General features: G+C 36.0%; 2 protein-coding genes across 4 annotated transcripts; both read right to left on the bottom strand.

Moving 5' to 3' along the window:
• Positions 1 to 1,793: 1,793 nt before the first annotated feature.
• On the bottom strand, positions 1,794 to 3,598 carry LOC132276714 (WRKY transcription factor 22). The gene is made up of 3 exons (XM_059778285.1): positions 2,947 to 3,598; positions 2,733 to 2,843; positions 1,794 to 2,510 (listed from the first exon to the last, which is right to left on the bottom strand). The coding sequence occupies exons 1-3, from the start codon at positions 3,399 to 3,401 to the stop codon at positions 2,045 to 2,047; spliced, it is 1,032 nt and encodes a 343-aa protein (XP_059634268.1). The 5' UTR covers positions 3,402 to 3,598; the 3' UTR covers positions 1,794 to 2,044.
• Positions 3,599 to 6,186: 2,588 nt separating this feature from the next.
• LOC132276713 (uncharacterized) lies at positions 6,187 to 25,507 on the bottom strand. 3 transcript variants are annotated; one of them, XR_009470922.1, is made up of 6 exons: positions 25,211 to 25,498; positions 25,021 to 25,109; positions 24,754 to 24,830; positions 10,475 to 10,548; positions 10,249 to 10,349; positions 6,187 to 6,502 (listed from the first exon to the last, which is right to left on the bottom strand). XR_009470922.1 is itself a non-coding variant. In XM_059778284.1 (6 exons), the coding sequence occupies exons 2-6, from the start codon at positions 25,080 to 25,082 to the stop codon at positions 6,302 to 6,304; spliced, it is 483 nt and encodes a 160-aa protein (XP_059634267.1). In that variant the 5' UTR covers positions 25,083 to 25,109; positions 25,211 to 25,507; the 3' UTR covers positions 6,187 to 6,301. The 3 variants fall into 3 exon arrangements, 1 of the variants encoding a protein (XP_059634267.1); XR_009470921.1 differs by having other exon boundaries at positions 10,249 to 10,344; positions 25,211 to 25,493; XM_059778284.1 differs by having other exon boundaries at positions 10,249 to 10,344; positions 10,502 to 10,548; positions 25,211 to 25,507.
• Positions 25,508 to 25,517: the final 10 nt, after the last annotated feature.

The following is a 25,517-nucleotide window of genomic DNA, read 5'->3' as shown; positions in this document are numbered from 1 at the left end:
GATTGTAAAGTAAATCCCGGTCCTAGTAAAACCTTGGGTTTTGTTCGTACTATGTCAAGAGTATAAATCATTTGCTCTACAGGTTGAGGTCCATGGTTTCATTCTCTATGATATAGAGAGCTAAGCAAGGGTATACATTTTCATCGCTATGAAATTTCAAATTTTAGCCAAGAAATTCAATAAAATTTCTGAAAGATGCATGTTACTAAGGTTCAGTTTTACACTTTTGGGACAATATTGTCACCTCTTTCATTTCAGTCTCTTGCATGTGTTGCTAGATTTTGGTTGCTAATTTTGTGTGGTGGTTGTTGTCTAGGGCCCCATAAAATGATCATGTCTCAGCTTACAATTTCTCTGAAAGCATTCTAAACTTCTAAACATTTTCACCTATTGTTGTTAACAAATTAGGCACCAATGCATACTTGTCTTAAATCATATATTTCATATTAGACAGCTGTTCAATATAATTTTAGACTTTAGACGAAAAAAATATAAAAATGACTTTTTGATATGTTATTAATGTTGAAAACAATAAATAAAAATATTTTTTTAAATGAAACTAGTTGCAGCAGGTACGGTACACATATGATTAATTTTCACAATTATTGTTTAGATGGGTAGGGGGGAAAGATAATAGGCAAAAGATGGAAAATTGTATTAATTTTCACAATTATTGTTTAGTTGTATATTTAATAATTGGGTTGGGGCCTTAGGCAACCGCCTAAGGTTCCGATCGGCCCTGATTTTAGACAGGTTTAAACTTATTAGATTTACATTACTCAATTTTACTAAAATGATATAAAATTTAAATCTCTGTTATCAAGTATATGAACCTTATTTTTCCTCAATGTTTAATTTAATAAAGTAGTAAGATTGCTTTATTGTGATATGGAATTCATATAGTAACCGGTGCCAAACATAATTATTTATAGATTTAAAATTTGAAAAAAGCTATAATGAGGTGATCCTATTGACAAAGAGGTGCATAAGCTCTTTTACTAATCACCAAGAAGAAGAATTTTGAGATTTGTGAAATTAAAAACAAAGTCCAATAATCTTTATCTCAATATTAGGGTCAATAGAGGGTGACCTCTTGATACTATTACTTTTAAAATTTTACAACTAGTTTGCTTGAAGTCAATTAATTTGTAGGCTTTGAATGAGGGTGAAATGTCAGAATCAAGCAATTTTTTATTTTTAATTTTTATCAGAAGGCAAAATGTCAGAATCAAGGAATTATAATGGGCGGTTTGGAATTGAAATCTTATTCACACATGGAATGATCAAAGTGCAATTCAATATTTGATAAAACATTCAATAGTGGTTACCGGACCAAAACACATCTACTACTAGTGATTGAAAAAGAAAATGTCCATGGGACATCCTCCTCACTCTGTTTTCAGTTTATTCCCACTCATGAACACATAAATGAACAGGATTGAGACTATGACCTCTTTATTCACAATTGAACCCATTTGGGGGCAAATACCATTAACTAGGAATGGCACACCAATTTAACATTGGACATGGGAAACTAACAGCTGTCATGCATATGTCCCCTAGATTCCGCTTGAAACTCCCATAATCAACATATTTAACCTAATTCATCATCTATATATATATATATATATACACACACACACATACATAAAGTGGTATTGGCCTAGATTGATCAATTATGATTTAGAGGTTAATAATTCAGAAATAAAAGGACCCTCTACTGCTCTGTATCAGAGGAACTATCCATTTATTATATACACAAATGTATGCATGATAAAGTATAAACCACAAGGTACAAAAATTAACATCTAGATTAAGATCATCATTATACAACACATCTAAAAACATGGAATAAACTTTTTTTCTCTACAAGACTCACTATAATGGAGAATTATACCTTCACGTACAAAGACATTGTAATTGAAGATTCTTTGCCACTGGTTAAAAAACTCTCTCTCTATCTAACGGACAAAAAGAGAAATGAAAAGTGAGGGTGAAGAAAAGCATCATTCATGCCCGTGACAGGTGTCACTTTCCCGACTAGTCAACCACCGCCGGCGGCGGTGGTTGTGGCACTGTTGTTGGCCAGCCAAGAGAAGGGCAGAGTAGCCGGCAATTGATCGGAAAAGCTATCTGCGGTAGCGGGAGACACGAGATCGTCCAAACCAGCAAAGAAATCATCACCCATAACCATATCGGAGACATCGAGCTCATCTTCATCGTCTTCCAGCATCAAGTCTTCTCTGCTATCCACCTTTTCGTTCGCCGGAGAGAGACTCGCCGGCGAAACAGGGGAAGAGCAACTGGGTTTGTTGGTATCACCGGCGGTAGCCGTTTGGGGTGTGACGGGCTTCTGGCGGGTGCTCCCGGCGAGTGAATTCCGGTGAGTCGGCATGGGGTGGTTGTGCTCAGCCGTGTAGGTGACAATAAACATGTTCGGGTCAGATCTGTTCCGCTCCACTTGTTTTCGGGCCAAACACCCCTTTGAAGTACTACATCTGTAATAACCCCTGTTGATCCACAAAACCGAAAAACAAAATCAATTCAACACATTCAACAATTTAATAACATCTTCAATTTTAGTTTTCTCATAACTAAAATCAAAGCAATTTTGTTTCTAAAAGTGGAAAAAAAAAACATATATCCAAAATGTTAAACAAGTATTAATACTAAATTGAAAGTCAATTTTTGGATTTTAAAAATCAAACATGATTGAAACCATGAAAACCCACCTTGGATATGGAGAGCCTTTGATGGGTTTTTGGCCATATTTTCTCCAAGACCACATGTCAGAAGATAAACCCTCAGCTGGTACTTGGCAAACCCTCTTCATCTGATTCTTCCTGTGAGAGAAAACACACACACATATATATATATGAAATTTCTACACATACATACACACACACACATATATATATGAAATTTCTGTAAAACACATGAACATACCTTCTTTTTGACCTTGGAGTTTGGGTGTGTGGAGTAGTGTTGGAAGCAGAAGTAACAATGCTTTTGGAGCCACCAACAAACTGCTTTGGCTGTTGTTGTTTTTGTTGTAGTTGAAGTTGTATTTGTTGTTGTTTTTGTTGTTGCTGTTGGAGTGGTGGTGATAGATCTTGTAATCCTCCGAGAACAGAGAGAGGTGAGATGGGTATGTTTTGGGGAGAGAGAGGCTGTAATTTGGGGAAGAACGGTTTGAACAGATCTTGCAAGTCTTCAATACTCTCACTCCTTTGTTCAAATATTGGATCTGGATAGAAGAGAAAGTGATTATCTTGTGGTTGAAAGGTAGAAAGAGGATCATCAACATCTGCAGTGCAAGTGGTGGTGGTGGTGGTGGTGGTGGAGGTGGCGGTGGTGGTGCAGCCTCTGACCACCGCTTGCAGATCCCAATCATCTTCCATATCCCCTCTCAACTTGTCTGCTCTAGTCTTGAGAGAGAGAAAAATGCAAGTAGAGAGAGAAAGAAGGGAAAGGGGACAAAGGAAGGCGCTGACTTTTGGTAGGAGAGAGAGTGAGAGCTTGAGGGTGTAAATGAGTGGAAAACAATTATTATTTATAGAGAGAGAGAGATAAAAGGGGGGGTTCCTGCAAGTTACAAAGAAGTCTAGAGAGAGAAAGTAGAGGGGGGCGGAATTTTTAGAGCGAGATGGGCTGGCATTATCAACGCTTATCCTTTGGGCCCTTTGGCACTGAAAAACGCTTGTCACTTGCATTGTGGGTTGACTTGGGGAAATGTCAAAGGTGGGTTCGATTGTGAAGAAGTCCACACCCTGTCTTTCTCTCTCTAGACTCTTTCTCTCTCTCTCTCTCTCTATATGTATATAATATATAGTACATGTCATCCTGACTCGTGAGTTACCACTTACCGACAAAAAGAAAAATGGAGGAAAAAAGTAGAGACCATTCATATGGGTGCTCCTCTCGAAGTGGTTGGGTCGTGATACAAACGCAATCCTAAAGCGCGTGGTCCTTAGAGGTTTGGAATTTCTAGGAACAAAAGTTTGGTTCGCTTCTGTTAGCAGTATTAGCGACATAACAACATAAAATATTGATAAAACTAAACGTCAATTCTTTTTTAAATCATGGGTTAAATTAATTCGGCTTTTTTTTTTTTTTTGTTTCATATTTGCGCTTAGTTTCACACACTATGTTGTATTAAGTTCATAAATGTAACTAAAAATGTAACTTTATTAATTTAGAGGGAAATTTTATATATTTCACTTAATTTAAGTTTAGTTTTGTGGCAGTACATATTAATTACTCCCTTAGTTTCAAAAAAATGTCATTTTTGATAAATAGAAGTTTTTAAAGCAACATGTGCGTCATATATTCTCTTTCTGAAAAGTTACTAACTTGTCTTTTTAGATTTTAAATATTCAAGTTTGAAATTTTAAACTTAAAAGATATATATAGAAAGATGTAAAATATATTATTTGAAAAAATAAGTTGGACAATTATTTTGGGACAATTTCAAAAAAATATATAAACATATTTTTTTGGAATAGAGGGAATAAGAATAAATGTGGAACTTCATTTAAAATGTAAATTATTGTGACATAAAACTGCCAACTAACTGCCAACTTGTCATTTTATTGTAATTTTGGGAAAGGAAAGAGTGATTTTTTTAATCATAATTTAAGGTGTCTTAGGTAATTTATCATTTTGATTTTTTAAATTAAAATGAAAAATCTATACATCAAAATTGAAATGTAGTTGTACTTCTTTAAAAATTATGAAGTGCAAATGTTATTATTAAAAATCATTATGTCATTTTAAAAAAAAAAAAGTAAATAAAAAACTAATATAGTGTAAATAGGATGAAAATTCTTCACTCTATAATAAATATCTAAGGCAGCTAAGTGGAGCCATTTGAACCCAAGTTTCTTGGCAATAAATAAATAAATAAATAAATTACAGTCCATGGTAACCTAATATAGTTTTATTCATGTAGCTTTTTTCCTTTTGTGACATTCAGCAATCACAAAAGAAAAACAAACATCATATCAAAAGCGCTTTTGGGAATCGTACATGTTTGCAACAAGGTACCCTTAACACATGAAATTAAGCAAGCTTGACCCAAAATCTAGTCAAAATTTAACTGGTTTGAATTTTTTTAAATTTGAAAAAAAAATTTAAATATAATTGAGTAGACACAGAAGAACATGAATATATGCATAATTGAATCGTGTTTATTTAAACATATTGTTTTACTATGATTTTACTTAGATTATATAAGCAGGCACAAATATAAGGTAAAGTGTAAAAACTTCCTCTTTGCTATGTCTAAATTTGCAAATAACTCCTTTTTTTTGTGCAAATATCTACCTACACTATGACATTTAATTGTAAAATGCCTTATTATTTTGACTATTTTTCATTAAATGACTATAGTACCATTTTTTATCTATTTTTCTTATTGAAATAAATTATGAAAAAAATGCATACTAATTTGATGAAATATTCTTCATTAAATTTGCATAATTTTGTCTTTAATTTTGAAAATGATTATTTAAATAAAAATATTAAGTAGAAAAAATTGAAATAATTTAAGTAATTTCTTAAATTTTTATTAATATATTGAATAAAAAAATAAAAAATAATATTTTTTATTTACGTAATTTAAATTTTCATGAATATTGAATGAAAAAGAAGTTATTTTTTTACACTATTTTTTTTTTCTTTTTTTAAAAAAAATTGAGTATAATAAGTTTTATAATAATAAATTAATCATTTTAGAGAATGGTAGCTACTAATCTACTTATTATTTTCCATTTTAATGATAAATTGATACTAATTATAAAATTAAGGTAAATAGTATAATTAATTTTTGAATTAGATAAAATATAATCAAATTTAATAAGAAATGTTAATTTTATTAAGAAAGGGTAAAATAGTCTTTTGTGATATAAAATAGTCTTTTGTGATAAATTTGTTCTTAATTACAACAAATTAATAATTCGATGAATTATTTACAAAATGACAATAATTCAGAGGTTAATCTTTGCACTTTACCCACGAACCTATGTTTAAGTCGCGGTGACAATTACCCCCATTAAATATTTATATATATATATATATATATATATATATATATCATACCTCATTTTTTTCATTTTCATTTATATACTTATAACATCTCACTATTTATCTTCTCACATAATTCCGTTCTTGAAGAAAACTAAAGTATAAGCAAATATTTAACAATAATATGTATAAATATCTTAACTTTTCAACTAGGATTCTACATGGATCAAGTTAAAAAAGAATAAAATTTTTTAAACAAAACCATCCAAAGTCCGGACTAGAATACATGACCAAGTCCGTCGTCCGAATAGCTAAGGTGGACCTTACCGCACACCAACTGTCGCCAAAACCAACACATACTCGTGAGCAACACGTGCAACGAAGTCCTTTCTTTGATTACAATACAACCACTGCAATAAGCCTTATTTTTTCCACCCAATATTTTGCTCCATCCAGAAATGATGTTCCCAACTAAAATCTACATCCAGAGCACAAAAACGAGAATCTAATGGAAAAAGCAATAAACATGGTGCAATTAACCAAAGTATTCCAAATTACAGATGCTTAACAGAGACAGCGAGTACGTGATTTAGAAACTCGGGCGAGTATGAATTGACTTGGGGATTAACAAATGTCAATAACGGCGAGACGGTGATCCCTGGCTGAGAAGTGTTCACACTGATGCGAGTAAAGCGCGTAATGGTTGATCTTGCAATAGAGTGTGTGTATATATATATATATAAGTGTGTGTGTGTGTTTAGAGCTAGAGAGAGAAGGTGGGACGACAAGTTGCAGATTTGGTGGACCCAACACAGCTTTTTTAAAAGTGGCATTTAAGGTAGCAGAGACGCGTGCACTGTGCGATTTAATGCTAACCAAAGCAGAGAGTATCCTATGACCGCACATCCGACGGTTATTAATCAAAACAACAATTGGTCCATCTGATTAGTGTTTGATTTATTCTTCACATAGCATATGGTTTTTTTTTCGGTCTTTGAAAAATTGAAACGACATAATTGCTTTCAAAAACACTTCTACGCCCATATTAGTAGTCTATTTTTTATTTTATTTTAAAATGTCTTAAATTAATTGTTCACACTAAAAATTAAACAAATTAGATCCAATATTTTCATAATTATTCATCTAATATTTCAATTTGATTTTTATACATTTAAAATTTACAAGACAATTTAGTAATTTAAAAACTCAACAATGCATCAATTTTTATATATTAAAACACTCGAGTGACTTCAAATGTAACTTAATTAGGTATTCTCATTCAAAGATTTAATTTTTACATATTAAAATACTTTTTATTTAAAAATGAACAATTAATATAGGACAGAGAAAGTATTATTTTAAAAATCATAAGGCAATTTCATCATTCAATTGGTCAAAAAATCAATAAAAGTGCAGTTGGGCAAATGTGGTGTGTGTCTAGGTCCAATTTTTTTTTTTTTTCTTCAAGAAAATCAAGTGAACCACGAGAATACTTTTATATTATGTTTTGGAGCATTTAATTGGCATCTTGAATTTAAAATTAGAGAAAATTTAGTCCAACGTGAAGTTTAAACTAAATTTAAACTACCTTTTCCTCCAATACCAATTCCAAGACGCTAATTTTGTGTTACCAAACCAAACATTAGTAAAATACGAATACTACGTATTTATATAAATTTAATCATTTATTATATACTTTCAGAATGGTTGACATCCACATTTGAATATCTTGTATCATATGTGAAGTTTTATCATATTCGAATACTAAAGAAGACTCCAATTTAAAATGAGATATCAATGAAGCAGCTCCAAATCTGATATTGCCAAAAGATAAACCAAGTATTTTTCTTTTGGGTAATTAAAAAAAAAAAATGTTAATAACTATAATAAGATTATCTTCTTACACGAATATATTTATAAAAAATTTTAAAAAAAGAAAAGAAATAAAAAACCTAGAGAAAAGATATCAAAAGTCTCGTATTGACAAAAGTGGGCCTTACACTCGATACCAGGACCTCCCCAAGTTGGAGGCTCGTAGCATGACATTGAAGAATGCAAGTCAATAAAAAAGATAAAAAGGACTTTGAACCAAAGAGCGACCTACATCTTCAGCTGTTGATTATTAATTATTATAAAACTATTGATGAATTATTGTAACAAGTTGTTCATAATCAACTTTCTAAGTTCTTGGGAGGAATAAGTGAGTGAGTTTGCTATTTTTGAAGACCAAAAAAAAAAAAAAAAACACATAGTAATGCACACACTAGATCCTAAGGGGTTCACGTGGATGGCACGTGAATGACAGGGTTGTCGGGTCACTCGTTTGAAGTTATGCAGCCCACTTTGCTTGGAATGGGCTCCGTCAAGCCCAACATGCCTCTTGGAGTCAAATAGGATTTGTGGGCTCGTATCATGCCACCCACTCCCTCCCCTATTTAAAAGTTGACCAAGTCTTCTTATATCAAGCTAAATCAATATTCCAAAAAGTTTTTTTTTTTTCCCCAAATTAATTGAAATGGATTACATCAAATATATCAATAATAATTTCTATAATGTATGACTCTCTCTCTTTCGGTCAAGAGTTAGACTTTCTTCAATGCAGAGAAATGAAATTTGTTGCTTTACATAGAGTTTGGTACAGAAAAATGCAGATCGAGCAATTGAGATTTTTGGTTTTGTTTAAGAAAAAATAAGTGCCTCTACTCCTTTTGGGAGGACTATTCCCTTCAAATACATGCAACCATCCTCACTTTAATATCTAGGGAGTAACAGTTACATGTCACTTTCAATCAATAAGACAAGTTATTCGTGTCAGGAATACTATATCATCGGTACATGGGTATCAATACCTACTAACTCACCCAAATTTAAATCATTGATAAAAGGGTCATTACTTTATAAATTATGTATAAATAAACACACACATGCACACAATCAAACAAAGTGGAATTCACATCAATTTTAAAGATCATGTTTATCCAATCATTTTGACTGGTGGTCGTAGTTTCTTATTAAGAATAGACTGACATCATTTTGATTAATGCTTGTTAAAAGTTTTTGAGGCAATCCACTCACGACATATATATATATATATATATATATATATATATATATATATGTATATATATATATCAAGCCAGCTCAAGCTCATCATAGTATTCAGTTCATCTATTACAAATCTAAATTAGAATTGCCAACACGTTGATTTCATATTCAGACACGTTAGTGTTACTTCGTTTGGCTTTCAAACCAAGTCCCCCCATTATATTATATTTTCAAGCAAATGTGACATGAGTCCCATGAGGAGTAGTAGTGATGATGATCATACAAGAAAAGGATAAAGCAAAGATCACACACTTTAATAGGACCCCACCACAAACATCACCACCACTCCTTCCGCCACCACCACTACCCCCTAATCAGACCTGCCGCCATACCCCTCTCTCTCTCTCTCTCTAGTCTATATATATATATATATATTCATGATATAAAGTTGTAGAGCTGAGTTGGAAGTTTGGTTAGGTTGGGGTGGGTTAGTTGAGATACTTTTTATTGATAGCTCTTCCTAAATGGACTGGGACTTGAATAGCTTTACTTGGTTACATGTTTGGTTGGTCAAACATTTGCACCCAAGAACACCCCCTCTCTCTCTCTTCTATTTGGAATTGGGATTGAACAAGACTCCCAAATTGTTAAGTTGCTACGTACAAGATCAGATGTGTATGGGTTGAGAGAGAGAGACTGGAAAAAGATATGAGAAGAGCCAACAATTGACCACCCACAAGGTCATAGTGGGGTCATCTAGTACTTCTTGACACATTTGTCATGTTGTGTGTGTTTTTGAGTGTGTGTGTGTGTGATTTAGAGGGTGGGAGAAGGGCTAAGATGGGTTTGGCACAATGACACACCCAAGTGATGGATACGTTTGACACAAACAGGATTGCAATCCATGAACAACCCACCTAGCACTTTCAACTCTTCTTTATCAATCAATCTCTTTTATGTGTATATATACATATATCTATATAACTATGAGAGTGTGTGTGTGTGAGAGAGAGAGAGAGAGAGGGAGAGGGAGAGGGAGAGTCCACTACTTTAAAGTGGGAGGATGGTGCCACACTAGTAGTAGGGGCACCCCCACCACCACTGGAGGCTCTGCCACGTGCTTCCATGTTTTTTTATCATTCACTCATTTATGATTTACGTAGTAAGAGAAAATCTTACATTTTCTGGGCCTTTATTTGTGCTCCCTCCATCACTTTTAGGTCCTCCATTCATTCTTCCACCATCATTAGACACAATCCTAGTCTTCCCTGTTTTCTGCTCTTCAGAAATGAAAAGAAATGAAGCCAGCAATTAGTGAACCTAATAATAGTATACACCGTAAAGGCTACACAAGAATGAAAAAACTAAAATAGTAATAATTTTTTGATAGAAAATTAATCTTAACCTTTCATTTGGCAACTAGAAAATTTACACTGAGCTCAATGAAGCCATCAATCCATTTGGGTATGCGGCATGTGCCTGTCATGTACGCATTATCGGGAGAAATCAGAAAAGATGATGAAAGTGATACAGCACATAGTAAAATCCCAATGGAGCAAAAGGCACATCAATTCCGCTTTGTTTTATGAAACAGGTTTGCAGTATCTACAATTTTATTCAAGGAGCGATCAACAAAGTTCTTTACCAGCTCAAACCATAACTTTACGTGTAAATAATCAAATTATCTTTTTCTTGTTCTTTTTTTCTTTTTCGAACTCTTTAATGGATTTAATTCCAATTTTTTAAGGAGAATAGCTTAAATTTAGATTTAGAAGTTCAGATTTAGGTTTCAACAAAATGCATAAACTGACTTGAAAATTTTAATTATTTTATGCATGAGGAAAGTGTTGTCCGAAACATGACAGAGACCGTAGTTGCACAATGATCTTAACAGAACACATGTTTCACACCTTCATCATAACATCAATTTTAACCTCTCAGTATAACTTCAATGGTCAATCTATCATTCAAACCCAAATCCTTTCACTTCAAATCCATTGATATATTCCACGCACCGACATATTCCATGCACCTATAAAGGATATCATCTGACAGCGCATACAAGGTCACAGACATTACAAACAGCATCACTGAACATTAATTGATTAGAAGCCATAATTGCACATTTAGTAAGATTCTCCAAGGTAGATTCAGGATGAGATTCCCATATGTGTTATTTGCTAATGATTTTGTTTTAATTGATGAAACTAGATAATGAGTGGGTGCTAAATTGGAGGTTTGTAGGGAAACTCTTGAATTCAAAGGGTTTAAGGTATGTAGGAATAAAAGTATAAAACTGAATATATGGAGTGTAACTTTAGCAAATCTAGAAATACAATTAAAGATACAGTGAAAATTGAAGATCGTAAGGTATAAAAAAGGTGAGCATTTTCATTATTTAGGCTCAATTATACACAATGAAGAAGAAAATGAGATGAAATTAATTAAAAAATCAAGGCATGATTTTAAAAATGGAGGACTGCACCTAGTATTTTGTATGATCCATTATCCCTTTAAGGTTGAAAGGAAAGTTTTATATAACAATTATTACACCAATTGTTTTTTATGTGACAGAATGTTGAACAACTAAGAAACAATGTATGCATAAGGTGAGTAAGGCTTAAATGCGAGTACTAAGATAGATTTGCAATGAGACAAGAAATGATAGAATTAGAAAAGAACAATTCTGTGAGATGGTTGGAGTAGCACCAAATGGACATAAAATGAGACAAAATCGATTACGATGGTTTGGTCAAGCAAAGAAGACCACTAAATGCCCCAAGTTAGGAAGAATGACGTGGCTCACATTGAGAATAGTGCTAGGGGAAGGGGAAGACCAAAGTTAATGTGGATAAAGTCAGTAAGGAAGGATATGATAATATGTGATTTCCCTGAGACTAATTCATGTCCATGATACGAAGTAATTGAGAAAAAGGCTTTGTTAAGTGGAGTTGAGTAAGATTCTTCAAGATTTCCTCTTCAATGATGCACCATGCTATTTGGGAAATAACAACATCAACAAGTAGAGTCATCTAATTTGAGAACTCTTTTATAGAGAAAACTGGCTCGTTTTCAGAAACTTCCCTTTTAAGACACTCTGTGATGTTCTAATTTGGTTTATATGAAAGTCCAGCTTCAAATGGATATCAATATGGATTGGTTTCATTTTAGGCTGGGCACAAGAATCACATGATCCCCCTATCTACCATGCAGCTCCTTTACTTCCTTTCTCTCCTAGAGCAAAAGCGACATTACCTCCACTTTGTTCAATGAAAACGAAATTGAACATTCTACCATTACAAATCAATGAATAAAATTTATATTCAATAATCGTCCAAATTCTGTAGAAATGAAACACTGGTGTAAGTAATTAAATTCTCCTTTTTCCCTCTTTTTTTTTTCCTTTTAGTTTTTGGGGATTTTTCGCTTCTTTTCTGATATATGCCATTCAACATTTTGTTAAATTACAACCAGTAATTCAATTAGCAAAAACTGAGGAGCCTAAAAGGAAGCCCCAGTCCATAAAAAAACAATCCTATAAGTTGCACTGGAAGTAATTCAATAATATTAATTTGAATCTCCAATGATATTGTGATTCCAGTAGGGGCCACTCCAACCAACTCGTGGTAGTTACATCCATGTCTCATCAATTGTTCCCAAAATGATCATAGTACAGAGGTTCACTTGTAAATATGAAAATTTTCATTACCATCCTATGATTTGTTTTACAGGCAATAACTGCAGGTCTAACCTACAAATTAAAGCCTTGTACAATCTCTTGGGTGTTCTCTTCCATTCATTCAGAACTCTATACTCAAGAGGGAAGTGCAAAAAAATTAGAAAAAAAAAATTCTGAAGCAAAAGCTAATGTACGTGGTCTTTCTCCAATTTGGGGTATCAGCTCCCTAACAAGCATGATGCTGCATAGTTCACTCCTATAGGGACCTTAAGCTGATTTGACCTGAATTTCCCGCAATTTCAGAATATTTATTTTTTTTCTTTCTTTCTTTTGGATGGGGTTTTGAATCAAAAGATTGTCATCCCAAAAAGGGAATCCTGATAGAGTAAAAAATCCCAAAAAAGAAAATAAGAAAGAAGAGGCATAGTTAATAAGGGTGTGGCTGCATTTTCTTTCTCCTTTTTTTCTCCTATTAATCACCATCTACTCTAAAACCTTAAGCAGTTAGAGAGGGGGTAACTTTAATATTTATTTAAAATCCTTCAACACGCCTCCTCACGTGTGGCCTTCTTTTGGTCCAGCACATGTTTCAATTTTAACTATCATGGTAACGGTGAGGTTTAAACACGGGACCTTGCCTGGTTTGATACCATGTTAATCACCATCCACTCTAAAAGCTTAAGATGTTAGAGAGGGTGTAACTTTAAAATTTATTTAAATCCTTCAACATCCCCAAAATACATTACTGACAGGAGCTGTCTTATTTCTAGATGTGCTTCCTCCCTGATGAGTCTGAGCAAAGATGAGAGAATAGAAGCTGAACATTCAAAACTCACCCTTGGTCATTTCTAGAAAAGAGACTTGTATGGCTCCAACTTTTGGCAGTGAGTAAAAGTAATGTGTAAGGTTTTCTTTAAACACATTTAAATCAGATGACATCATATAGTATATTACCAAATTTTCACGTGTTCTACAAAAATGTGCAGTAAGTGTTGCCCATTTTGGGTTTTAATACATAAAACATCATCAATGTTGCAGTTACCTTAGTGCCCCTTTCAAATACTTGGATCCCCTCGAGCAGGATGGATAGACTTTGAAGAGCAATAGCAAAGACATTGGTGACACTGGATGTGAAACTAAATCAGTGGATCAAGAAAGAAAATGGTAAATGAAGCCCCGAGATCTATCAAAGCGCTGTATCTTCCATGCATAAAAATTCAGACCTCTCAAAAACTGGAGCATTGAGGTAGCGATTTCATGGAGAGCTGCAAACTATGATCTTCAATGCACTGGGCAGGGCACCTTGTGCATGTGCTTAATTGTTCTTTGGCACACAGATTCATTCATGAATGGCTGTAGCCTTATTGAGGAAGAAGTAGGAACCTGGAATTGGTAACAGAGAGCAGCAGCCAGCCCCATACGAAATGCTTCTACAGTTAACCTATGATGTACAACCCTAGGTTCCATGATTTGGAATCATCACAAGAAGAGGCATAGTCAATAAAGGTGTGACTACATTTGATTTCCACCTTTTCCCCCAAAACACGTAATTGATGGGAGCTGTCTTATTTCTATAAGACCTAAATGCTATATGTGCTTCCTCCCTGATGACCCTGAGCAAATATGAGAGAATAGAAGTTGAACACACTTTAATCACCCTTGGTCTTTCGGGGAAAGAGACTTGTATGACTCCAAGTTTTAGAAGTTGATATCCAAGATTGATCATCCTTGAGCAAACCTATCAACCCATTTTAGGGAGCTAATATCATCCTAAATCAAATCTATCGACCCATTTTAGAGAGTTAATACCTAATTTATCATGTCAATAACTAAATGATTCATAAGTGCGTATAGTACATAACCTCTAACCATTATCTGGCTCTTCCAGAAGGGAGCATTCAGACTAATAGGACAAGAATAGTTCATACAACCAATATTTATGTAATATCCTGATCCTCTTTCCACTTTCACTCCAAGTAAACATTTCTGATTCAACTTCAATTGCCTCTGTTCCGAGCAATTAGGATGAAGCATAGGTGGGGAAATCTAGCTTCAAAATTTTGTGCATTAACGAACAAACATGTAAAAGAAAGGCTAACCAGGTATCATTGGGATTGGAAAAAATGAAAAGAGAGAGCAATGAATTTAAACGATGCATCCCCGTGACAGTCAGAATTCTATGCATATTGAATGGAAGCAAACAAAGCACAAGTTCAACATGCAACAAAAACATGTTGGGCTGGGTTTCCCTCCTAATGTGAGGATGGCCCAAGTGAAGCCCATGTGGGTATGAATGTTTATGCTGTATTGTGGTGTAGAAAAAGGAGGTGGCGTCTTTTGCTTTCCGACAAAACAGAGAGAAATTCCAAAAAACCAGTTTTTCAAGGTGCGACCAGATTTCATCAAGGGCTCCGATCAGCAGGCGTTTCTGGTCCGATCGAGCTAAAATTTGGCAGGTGGGTTCGCAATACAAGGCTCTACATTCTGAACGGTAGAGATTGGATTTCGAGCATTCTGGATCAGTTTTTGGGTCCGTGAACAGTACCTCCGTTTTGGTGAGATCTCTCTTTAATCTTTGATTAAAAGATATTTGTTGCCAAGAAAGATTATTTCTTGAGATTGATTACCTCTAGTTCTAACTAGAGAGAACTCTTGTACACCCATTATTTTGTTGATAGTAGAGATTTAGTGACTACGGTCCCGTGGTTTTTTGCTTCCCACATCGGGGAGTTTTTTCCACGCTAAAATTGATTATGTCATTTGTGTGTGTGATGTTGATTATATTTTTCAGATTATTGTACTCTATTTAATTGCTTTCTAACAGATTTACACATAGAGAGAGAATATATTTTAGTTGATTTAACTGTGAGAGATTCAGGTTGCTAGAATCAGTCTTTTTGAATTCTCCCAACAAGTGGTATCAGAGCCAGGTTACTATTATTGCTTAATTTTCTTGTGTTAAATAATGGAAGCTAATTTAAGTAGAATAGTAACTTTGAATGGTTCAAATTACCACACTTGGAAAGGAAAAATGAAAGACCTTCTCTATGTGAAGCAATTTCATTTACCGGTGTTTGCTAGTGTGAAGCCTGATAATAAATCTGATGAAGAATGGACATTACTACATCGGCAAGTGTGTGGATATATTAGACAGTGGGTTGATGATAATGTTTGGAACCATATTGTTGAAGAGACACATGCACGCACACTTTGGAATAAACTTGAGAAGTTGTATGCCCGGAAGACTGGAAATAACAAGATGTTTTTGATAAAACACTTGATGACTTTGAGATACCAAGATGGGACTCCAATAACAGATCACTTGAACACTTTCCAAGGAATAATTAATCAGCTGGCTGGAATGGGTATTATGTTTGATGCTGAGGTACAGGGGTTATGTCTACTTGGTACATAGCCGGACTCATGGGAGACCTTCAGAATGTCATTGTCTAATTCAGCTCCGGATGGTTTAATCAATATAGATCTAGCTAAGAGCAGTGTTTTAAATGAAGAGATGAGAAAAAGTCACAGGGATCCAGTTCACAGTCAGAGGTTTTGGTTACAGAAAATAGGGGGAGAAGTAAGAGCACGGGTCAAAAGAATAAAGATAAAGGCAGAAACAAGTCCAACAAGTTTGCTAATGTTGAGTGCTATCATTGTGGCGTGAAGGGGCACATCAATAAGTATTGCAGAAAGTTGAAGAGAGAGAACAAGGGGAAAGGGAATGAGAAAAATAACGACGATGGCAAGGATGATGATCGAGTTGCCACCACTACTTCTGAAGACTTCCTCATTGTTTATGATGATGATGCTATTAATATTGCATACCATGAGACCAGCTGGGTTATTGATAGTGGCGCCTCTATTCGTGCTACATCTCGAGAGGATGCCTTCACATCTTATACACCAGGTGACTTTTGGGACAGTAAAGATGGGAAATGATGGCTTGGCCAAAATCATTGGTATTGGAGATGTGTGCTTGGAAATGAATAATGGCACGAGATTGGTCCTTAAAGATGTAAGGCATGTTCCTGACATCCGCTTGAACTTGATTTCTGCAGGCAAACTTGATGATGAGGGTTATTGCAGCTCCTTTGGCCAGTGCAAGCTCACCAGGGGTGTTATGATAGTTGCTCAAGGCAAGAAGTTTTCTAGTTTGTATGTATTGCAGGCAAGAATCTCCAAAGGCATTATTAATGCAATGGAGGATGAGTGCTCAGTTGAGTTGTGGCACAAGAGGCTTGCTCACATGAGTGAGAAAGGTTTGACAATGTTGGCTAAAAAGAATCGTCTGTCAGGAATTAAGAGTGCATCTTTGAAAAAGTGTACTCATTGTTTGGCAAGGAAGCAAAATAGAGTTTCCTTCAAGAGTTCCCCTCCTTCAAGAAAGCCAGGTATACTTGACTTGATACATTTAGATGCCTATGGACCTATGAAGACGATGTCACACGGTGGCTCTCGTTATTTTGTGACCTTCATAGATGATCATTCAAGGAAATTATGGGTGTATACCTTGAGAAGAAAAGATCAAGTGTTGGATGTGTTTAAACAGTTTCAGGCTTTAGTTGAGAGGCAGACTGGAAATAAACTGAAGTGCATTAGAACAGATAATGGGGGAGAGTACATAGGTCCTTTTGATGACTATTGTAGACAACAGGGTATTCGACATCAAAAGACGCCTCCCAAGACTCCTCAGTTTAATGGTTTAGCTGAGAAGATGAATAGGACACTAGTTGAGAGAGTGAGATGCTTGCTTTCATAGGCACAATTGCCAAGATCCTTTTAGGGTGAAGCTTTGAGTACAGTTGTACATGCTCTTAATATCACACCATGTACTTCTCTTCAGTTTGATATACCTGACAGAGTTTGAACTGGCAAGGATGTTTCTTATGATCATTTGCGTGTCTTTGAGTGTAAGGCTTTTGTGCATATTCCCAAAGATAAGAGGTCTAAGCTTGATGTGAAGACCCGACAATGCATCTTTCTAGGCTATGGCCTGGATGAGTTTAGCTACAAGTTATATGATCTAGTTGACAAGAAACTAGTGAGAAGTAGAGATGTTGTGTTTATGGAAGATCAAATCATACAAGATATTGAGAAAACAGAGAAAGCAGTGCCTCAGTACGATGATGGTTTGATTGACTTGGATCCAATTTCTTCGACAGCTATTCCAGCACATGTTGAACATGATGCTCGGGATGACCAGCAGGGTCTAGGTAGTCTCTTCAGCCTTCTTTCCTTTACTTTTTGTGTTGGAAGCGCCCTTGGATTTTGTAGTTAAAGAAGAAGTCAACCTCGCCTTCTTGTTCAGAGGAATTTCGTTAATCTCTTTCTCCTGTTCGTTTGAGCATAATATAGTTAATGGGGCACTCTCTGTAGCCTTTCTCTTCAGGCTTCAGCCCTTTGTTTTTCTTCCTCAATCATGGGGAAGCTGTCGAAAGATGGAAGTGAGAGGTCCATGAGATCAGCAGCTACGGCTCTGGAAGCAACTACTTTAAGGTTTGCAGAGGTAAACAAGTCCTCAACAGAAGGAGGGTCTCTCCAAACCTGCTCTTCAAGGAAGGAAAGCCTCTTCTTGGCAGCAGAGGAAGGGAATGTCAATGAAAAAACACCAAGAAACTCATAAATATACCGAAAGAATAAGACTCGACATGGGAAACAACCAGAACAATCTTCATGAAGAGAGGGGGGACGTTCTATACCTAACTTCCCGAACTTATGTGGGATTGGGAGTTTGCTCGATTGAGGCATGGCCCATCTCCCTTTAACAATTATCATCTTCTCTTTCCACTTTTTTTTAAAAGTAGGGAGGTCTGTACATATCCTTTGGTGCAAGGGAGAGGTGAAATAGAAGCGACCAGGTTCGATTCCATGCTTAGAAATAGTGTAATTGATCAGCAAGTCAGCCAGAGTCAAGTCAAGACTCTCCGGCCATCGGCGAATGAGGAGTGCCGAGATTACTCAAAGGAAGTTAGGGTTTACTTGTAGGGGTGCAATCCCCAATTTGTTAAAGACTAAATGATAAAAAGGGATGAAGGGGGAATCTAAAAGCATTGAGATGCCCAACAGAGAGGAGCAACTCGTCTTCTCCGACGCCCTCGTCGGCATAAAAATCGGCGCCCTTGGGTATTCTACAATTTTTACCCCCTTGGGAATCTCGAAATCTTCCATTACGGATTCAATCGAAAACTTGATACGACGAACAGATAAAATTGCGTTCCTTTCTTCCTTAGTAAAAATACTGTCCAACCCAGAGGTGGATGTCTCAGCCTGGATTGGGGAAACATCCGACTGATTAACCGAGTCATAATGCAAGATTGGAAGAAGGGAAAGAAGAACTAACCTGGAGATATGAGAATGTGAAGAACGCAATGGATGGAACGAGCACACTGAGAACAAAAGCAAGTCTTGAAGAAATCCTTGAGTCAGAATAACAATAGACACAAATGGAAATGCCTCGTTCGAAAGTGGCAACTACACAACTTCAATTCCCCCTTAATTAGGAACCGTAACCCATTTAAAGAGGAATTGGGGGCAAAGTGTGAAGGGAAAAATCTCCCTCCAATAAGAATTGAACACGTCATCACTATATAAATCTATATTTGGTAGATTTCAGAAGCCCATCCGGATCAAGCCCAAAGTACATTATTCTTTAACCCAATATCATTTGTATTGGACCTCCAAGGCCAGGTAAAAACATTAATCAGCCCAAGGTCACTACTGTTGAAGTTCTGGCCCATTGGTCAAGTCATTTAAACCGAGTTGCATCCGGCCCAAGTACAATTAAATATTATCCAGTCCTATTAAGCAAAGGATTCAACACAGATGTAAAGTTCTATGCAAAACAAGTTCTACGTAGGAAATATTATACAATAGAAAAAACTCTATTTGTAAAGAAAGTCATGTATGGGAAGAATTAGAGGACAAGCAACACGAGTCCTACCTTAATTCTACCAATTTTTGTGTATAAATAGAGGCTCAGACCTCCAATAAAAGGATCCAAGCAATTCTATACTTCTCTATACATTGTTCTTGTTTATTTTTACTATTTTTGAGTGTGTTGTATTATTTTTCTCAATCGTTATTGGTTGAGCAGGATTTTGCACCTACAGCATCGTATGCGGGAATTCGTGTACAAATATATTCCTACTCTTGTTTCAAGTGAATTATGCTACTACTATCTGGATTGTTGAATGGAGGATTTTCAGCGGATCAACAGACGAAGTTGATGCAAAAGATGCGTGAAGAGTTTTTACACCAGTTTGACGTACTTCGTCAAGCGAATGAAGCTAGCGTGGCTCAGATCGTCTTGCTTCAACAGCAGAATAACACTCTGCAAACGGCGATGGCTCAGTTGGCACCACTGCCACCACCAGGTGATACGGCAGCACCCCCTAATCAGAATATTCCCCCAGTTAACCGGCCTTAACCTAATAGGGCACGACCCAATGAGGCTCAGCCAAACAAGGTTTAACAGCAGCAGAAGACAAGGACCGAGGCAGTTGCTTCGGACAACTTCCCTCGTCGCACGCAGGACGAGCAAGCCAAGTTTAGTCGTAAGCTTACGGTATGGTCCAATGGTATTCTAGATGGTGCTGGTGTTCAGGATGCCTTTAATGAGAAAAGACTGCTGAAGATTCAGACACCCGCTAAGATGGCCAGAGAGCACAAAAACTCCCTGGTGAAGACTCCTTTCACTGACGATGTGTATATAGTAGAGAGGCCCAAGAAATTTACCATGCCTTCTTTTACTCAGTTTGACGGTACGGGAGATCCTTCTCGGCACCTGGATTATTACACCCAAAAGATGGCTTTAGATGACCGTAATGATCCTTGGATGTGTAGAGTTTTTCCTACCAGTTTGACAGGAGCTGCACTAGAGTGGTTCAGGAATAGGCCACACAAGTCCATCCCGGATTACGTAACTCTGTGCACCATATTCCTAGCACAATACTGTGGAAATAAGAATCAAAAGAAAAGTATTGCCAGCCTCTTCACCGTAAGGCAAAAGAAAGGGGAAACACTGCAGGATTTCTTATCTAGATTCAACATGGAAGCCTTGAAAATAGCAGATTATCATCCCACGACTGCTATAAAAACATTCAAACTTGCAATGATTCAGGGGATGAAGTTTCATACTTCCTTGGTCAAATATTCTCCTCCCAACATGCAAACTCTCAAGGCCAAGGCCTAGATCTACATTCGGCTTGAAGAAAATGTAGCCCACCGAGCGCAGCACGCCACCCTCGTGACAGTGGAGAACAAGCCTAGGGAGAGAATTCCAAATTCAAAAATCCAGAAAAGCCAGCGCGCCTCAACGACGATCACCCAGGCACCTGAGAAGAGGCAAAGGAGAGAGAAAGGGTTTATACCTCTCCGAACTACCTTGGCTAGGCTCTTCTAAGAGAATAAGATGAGGTTCATAGCCCCGCATCCTATGAAGCAACCCTTGGAGCAGAGGGACAAAAGCAAGCATTGCGCCTATCATCGAGATTATGGGCATTCAACCAATGATTGCAGATCCCTTAGGCGAAAAGTGGAAAATATGATAGCTAGAGGTGAGTTGGCGGATTATCTCACGACAAAGGAGTATGTGAAGCCCCGCGAGGTCTATCCTTGGAAGGTAGAAGGTAATCAAGTAAAGGTCATTCATGCAATACATGGTAGATCTGAAGATGATCAAAAGTCTGAGGAGGTATACATATCCAAATTGAGGGCAGCCCATAAGCTCAGGAAGTTATCCTCGGTCAATGCTATCGCTTCGGCCAACATCGGTATTGGATTCGGTGATGGCGACCTATTCAACTCCCCCATGAGGATCCATTGGTCATCAGTCTCTTAGTGGCGAATTGCATAATCAAGAGGGTTTTGATAGACCCAGGGAGTAGTGCCAACATCATCACAAAGGCAGTCTTTGAGCAGTTAAAGATCCCGTCATCATCAATTCGACCTACATCCAGCCCATTGATGGGGTTCAATGGCACAAGGGTAGATCCCCTTGGGGTAATAGACTTATCCGTAACCGCGGCAAAGAGGACTTTGAAAGAGAACTTTGTCTTAACAGAGATCCACCATTCCTATAATCTTATCATGGGAAGAGGCTGGATACACCGAATGAAAGAAGTTTCGTCCACCCTTCATCAGGTGATGCGGTGCTTATCTCCGGACGACAAAGAGGTTATTAATCTATAGGGCGATCAAATCGTTGTGAAAGAATGATATATGCTCACACAGGTTGAAGCAAAGAAGATGTCTAAATAGCCACAACCAGGCGTGGCTCCCAGAAATATATCCAAATAGCAACTACAGAACCCTCTGCCCAAGTATCTTAAGGTAGAGAAGGAAGAAGAAGCTACGAAGCCTACCGAGGAGATCCTCGGAGCCATAGAAATTATCCTCGGTGACCCCCGAAAGGTCACTTATTTAGGCTTTTCTTCCACATCCAAAGAAAAGGAAGCATTAATTGATGTCATTCGAAGCAATACAGATGCTTTTGCATGGGATCATTCGGACATGGTAGGGATCGATCCTTTAGTCTCCTGCCATAGCCTGACGGTGGATCCAGAGTTCCGTGGCGAAAAGGACTCTGAAGGAAAACTTTGTCTTAACAGAGATCCACCCTTCCTATAATCTCATCATGGGAAGAGGCTGGATACACCGAATGAAAGGAGTTCCGTCCACCCTTCATCAGGTGATGCGGTGCTTATCTCCGGACGAAAAAGAGGTTATTAATCTATGGGACGATCAAGTCGCTGTAAAAGAATGCTATATGCTGACACAGGCTGAAGCAAAGAAGATGTCTAAACAGTCACAACCAGGTGTGGCTCCCAGAAATATACCCAAATGTAATATCCCTAATTTTAAAAGAATAGTCTCGGCATTTTATTTATTATTTTTATTGTATTTTTGGGTGATTATTTGGTTTAATTATTTTTATTTATTATTTGATTTAATTGTTTAACTATGTCACATGTGTTATCTTTTATTATTTAATTGAAATATATATATATATATATATATATATATATATATATATATATATATATATATATGTTTTTATGTGAAATATTTGAGTCATATATGCTTTTCCACTGTTTTGGGCCAATGGTTAATGCTCCATACTTTAATGTCAAAGAAAATGACTCCTATATATGTGGGCTTCAATGGCCTTTGTTACAATTCTAATGGTTTTTAACAAAGGTCATAACGTGTTATTGGGCTATGTAGTGAAGTAAAATAGTTGGCAAAGACCAAACCCATAATATCATATGTGCACTAAGAATCACTAATAAATCCAATTCTTACAGTAATTTTACACAATGGTGCATATTATTTGTCGATGATATTAAGGCGAATCAATTTAAAGATTAGTAATTAAAATAAAATATATGAAATTTAATGATAATGAAGATTATAGTAATATATAAAAAATAACAATTTGAGATCAAAATAATTCTGAAAATAACTATTTGTTGTATTTGGAATTCGTAATACAAAAATGAATGAAAAAGATGAGTAGATTGATATATACTTATTAAAAAAAAAATTGAGTAGATTGATATATGTTTGGTAAAGTAGAGATAAGTTAGCAAAACGAAAAATGAAGGTTCCATTTAATAGACCATGAAAAACTTAATCCAAGTGGTATAACTTTTTATGTTGGAGATTCAAAATGATTGTACTTGTTCTTACGGATCTTGTCCTCTTTGCCAACAAAAAAAAAAAAAAAAAATGATTTTTAAATATTTAAGATGATAAACGTAATTAAAATGATTTGGTAACAGAATGGTGAATCGATCACTCTCAATTCAAGTGTTCAGTTCCCTATTCAAGAATGGGGAATCAATCACTCTCCATTCTGAGTTCCCCACTCAAGTCCATAAGCTAGTAAAAATATAGTATGGATAACTCCCTTCACTATGAGCTTGAGTCTTAGGACCATGGTTAGGGTGCGTATATCGCCTAGGATGGATAACTAGACATAGGTGTTGTTCCCTGGTAGGTCTAGTTACTCATGACCATATTATGTGCGATTTGCATGGTATCTCTACTCAGGCTGAAACAGACCTATTGGACTAGTGAGCGTCCTATAGTGTGTAATTATACATATATGGACTACTTTAGTTATTGTTGAGTTATCTAGGATGTATCTGCGTATCGGGTTTCTGTATGGATCGTAGTAGGATATGACTTACATGTGGGCCTGACCCACTCTCTTATTTTTCAGGTGCTCGTCAGTTCCAGAGTTAGAGCTTGATCGTGCAGAGCAGATATAGACATTCATTTATCCGACTACGTAAGACTACTTCTTTATTTAGCTTTGGATTTTTTATTACAGTTATTTCCTTTCCAGTTTGGGATTTTATTAGAGGTCCACTTGAGGGATTCCCGAGTTGTTAAGTTAATGCAGTTACTTTGGAGGTTTTGGATTAATGGATTTTAACATTATTATTTTGAGAATTTCTAATTAGAATTCTTTTCAGCTGTAATATCTATTTCTTTAATTCATTTTTTGTAATTTGTGTTTGTTTTAAATATTAATTGTTTGATATTCCCTCGGATCTGTGCTCGAAGGATGTTAATGAGCTGGTTTTATAGAACAGACTCGTTACGAACATCTTTGTTATAATTCATTTGGATCTATAATCATTTTCTCTCGTTATCAATCTTGATTTCTTTACTCTCTGAGTTTTAACTCGAACTCAAAATATGAGTTTGAAACGAGCCAAATAAGCCAAATTGGGTCTGTTCACATTCGGGCTCAACTTCAAACTCAAACAACTGCTTGACCGATTTAGTCAAGCCCAAAATAGCCAGATGCCTCAGCTCAATTACAACACTCTACCTATGTATCTTTTTTGTTTTCCCTTTCTCAAACATTAACAACTACATTTCATTACAAACAAATGGATATACCAAGACTCACTCTAACAACAAAAATAGAAGGACCAACCATACAAAAGAAGACCGAACAAGTTAAAATATTAGAAAATAAAAGACCTTACCATAGCCAGAGGACAGATGGAATTCCCATTCGGCCAGCATTTCTGACCATATGCTCCTTCTCATCAATATCCATAGGCTGGCAAATTAAATAAATCAAAAACTGAGTTCTTAAGCTGAAATCATATCTGACACTATCTGGAAAGGACACTCAAACTTTGATTACCAATGTGTATACTTTCATACATATATATATATATATGGGTCAGTCTACATGTAACTAGTTTGAGTGTTTTAATGACAACTTGCTACCAAACCACGCCACATACCTCTGGGAGATTGCACCGTCACTGATTTTATTCGATGAATTCCACCTATCGTGTTCGATCATCGTATAGGAGAGCGTGAAAGTTGAACCCTATCAATGACATAGATGATAGAACACAGCTCACCGAATCCAGATCTTTCAAGAAAACAGTATACTGAAATTTTCTTATAAATTCTAAAATTGCGACTTACTTTTTGCTTGTAACCACATCCACAACGAATTGAGTAATGACAGAGAAGCCCAACACTTCGGTTCGCTTGAAATTTTGAACTTTGCGTTTGTTTTTAAAAGAGTGGGGAAAAGGGGGATGGAATTAATTGGAAGGAAACGGAATGAGAAACGACAGCTGACCAATGGCCCATTAGCCCAACTTCACATGCATCAAATGGTAGCCCAATTTGTGAATGCGTGTTTCTTACCTAACCAAAAAAAATTTAATTTAATTTTTTTTTTTTTATATAGTAATTAAAATATCATTTTATCTCTACATTATTATTT

This window comes from Cornus florida, unplaced genomic scaffold, assembly GCF_030987335.1.
Source record: "Cornus florida cultivar Cherokee Brave unplaced genomic scaffold, ASM3098733v1 CherokeeBrave_3.0.0_Hap2_Chr10, whole genome shotgun sequence".
Classification (NCBI taxonomy): Eukaryota; Viridiplantae; Streptophyta; class Magnoliopsida; order Cornales; family Cornaceae; genus Cornus; species Cornus florida.
Note: the sequence above shows the minus strand (reverse complement) of the source record. Positions and strands in the feature narration are given on the sequence as shown.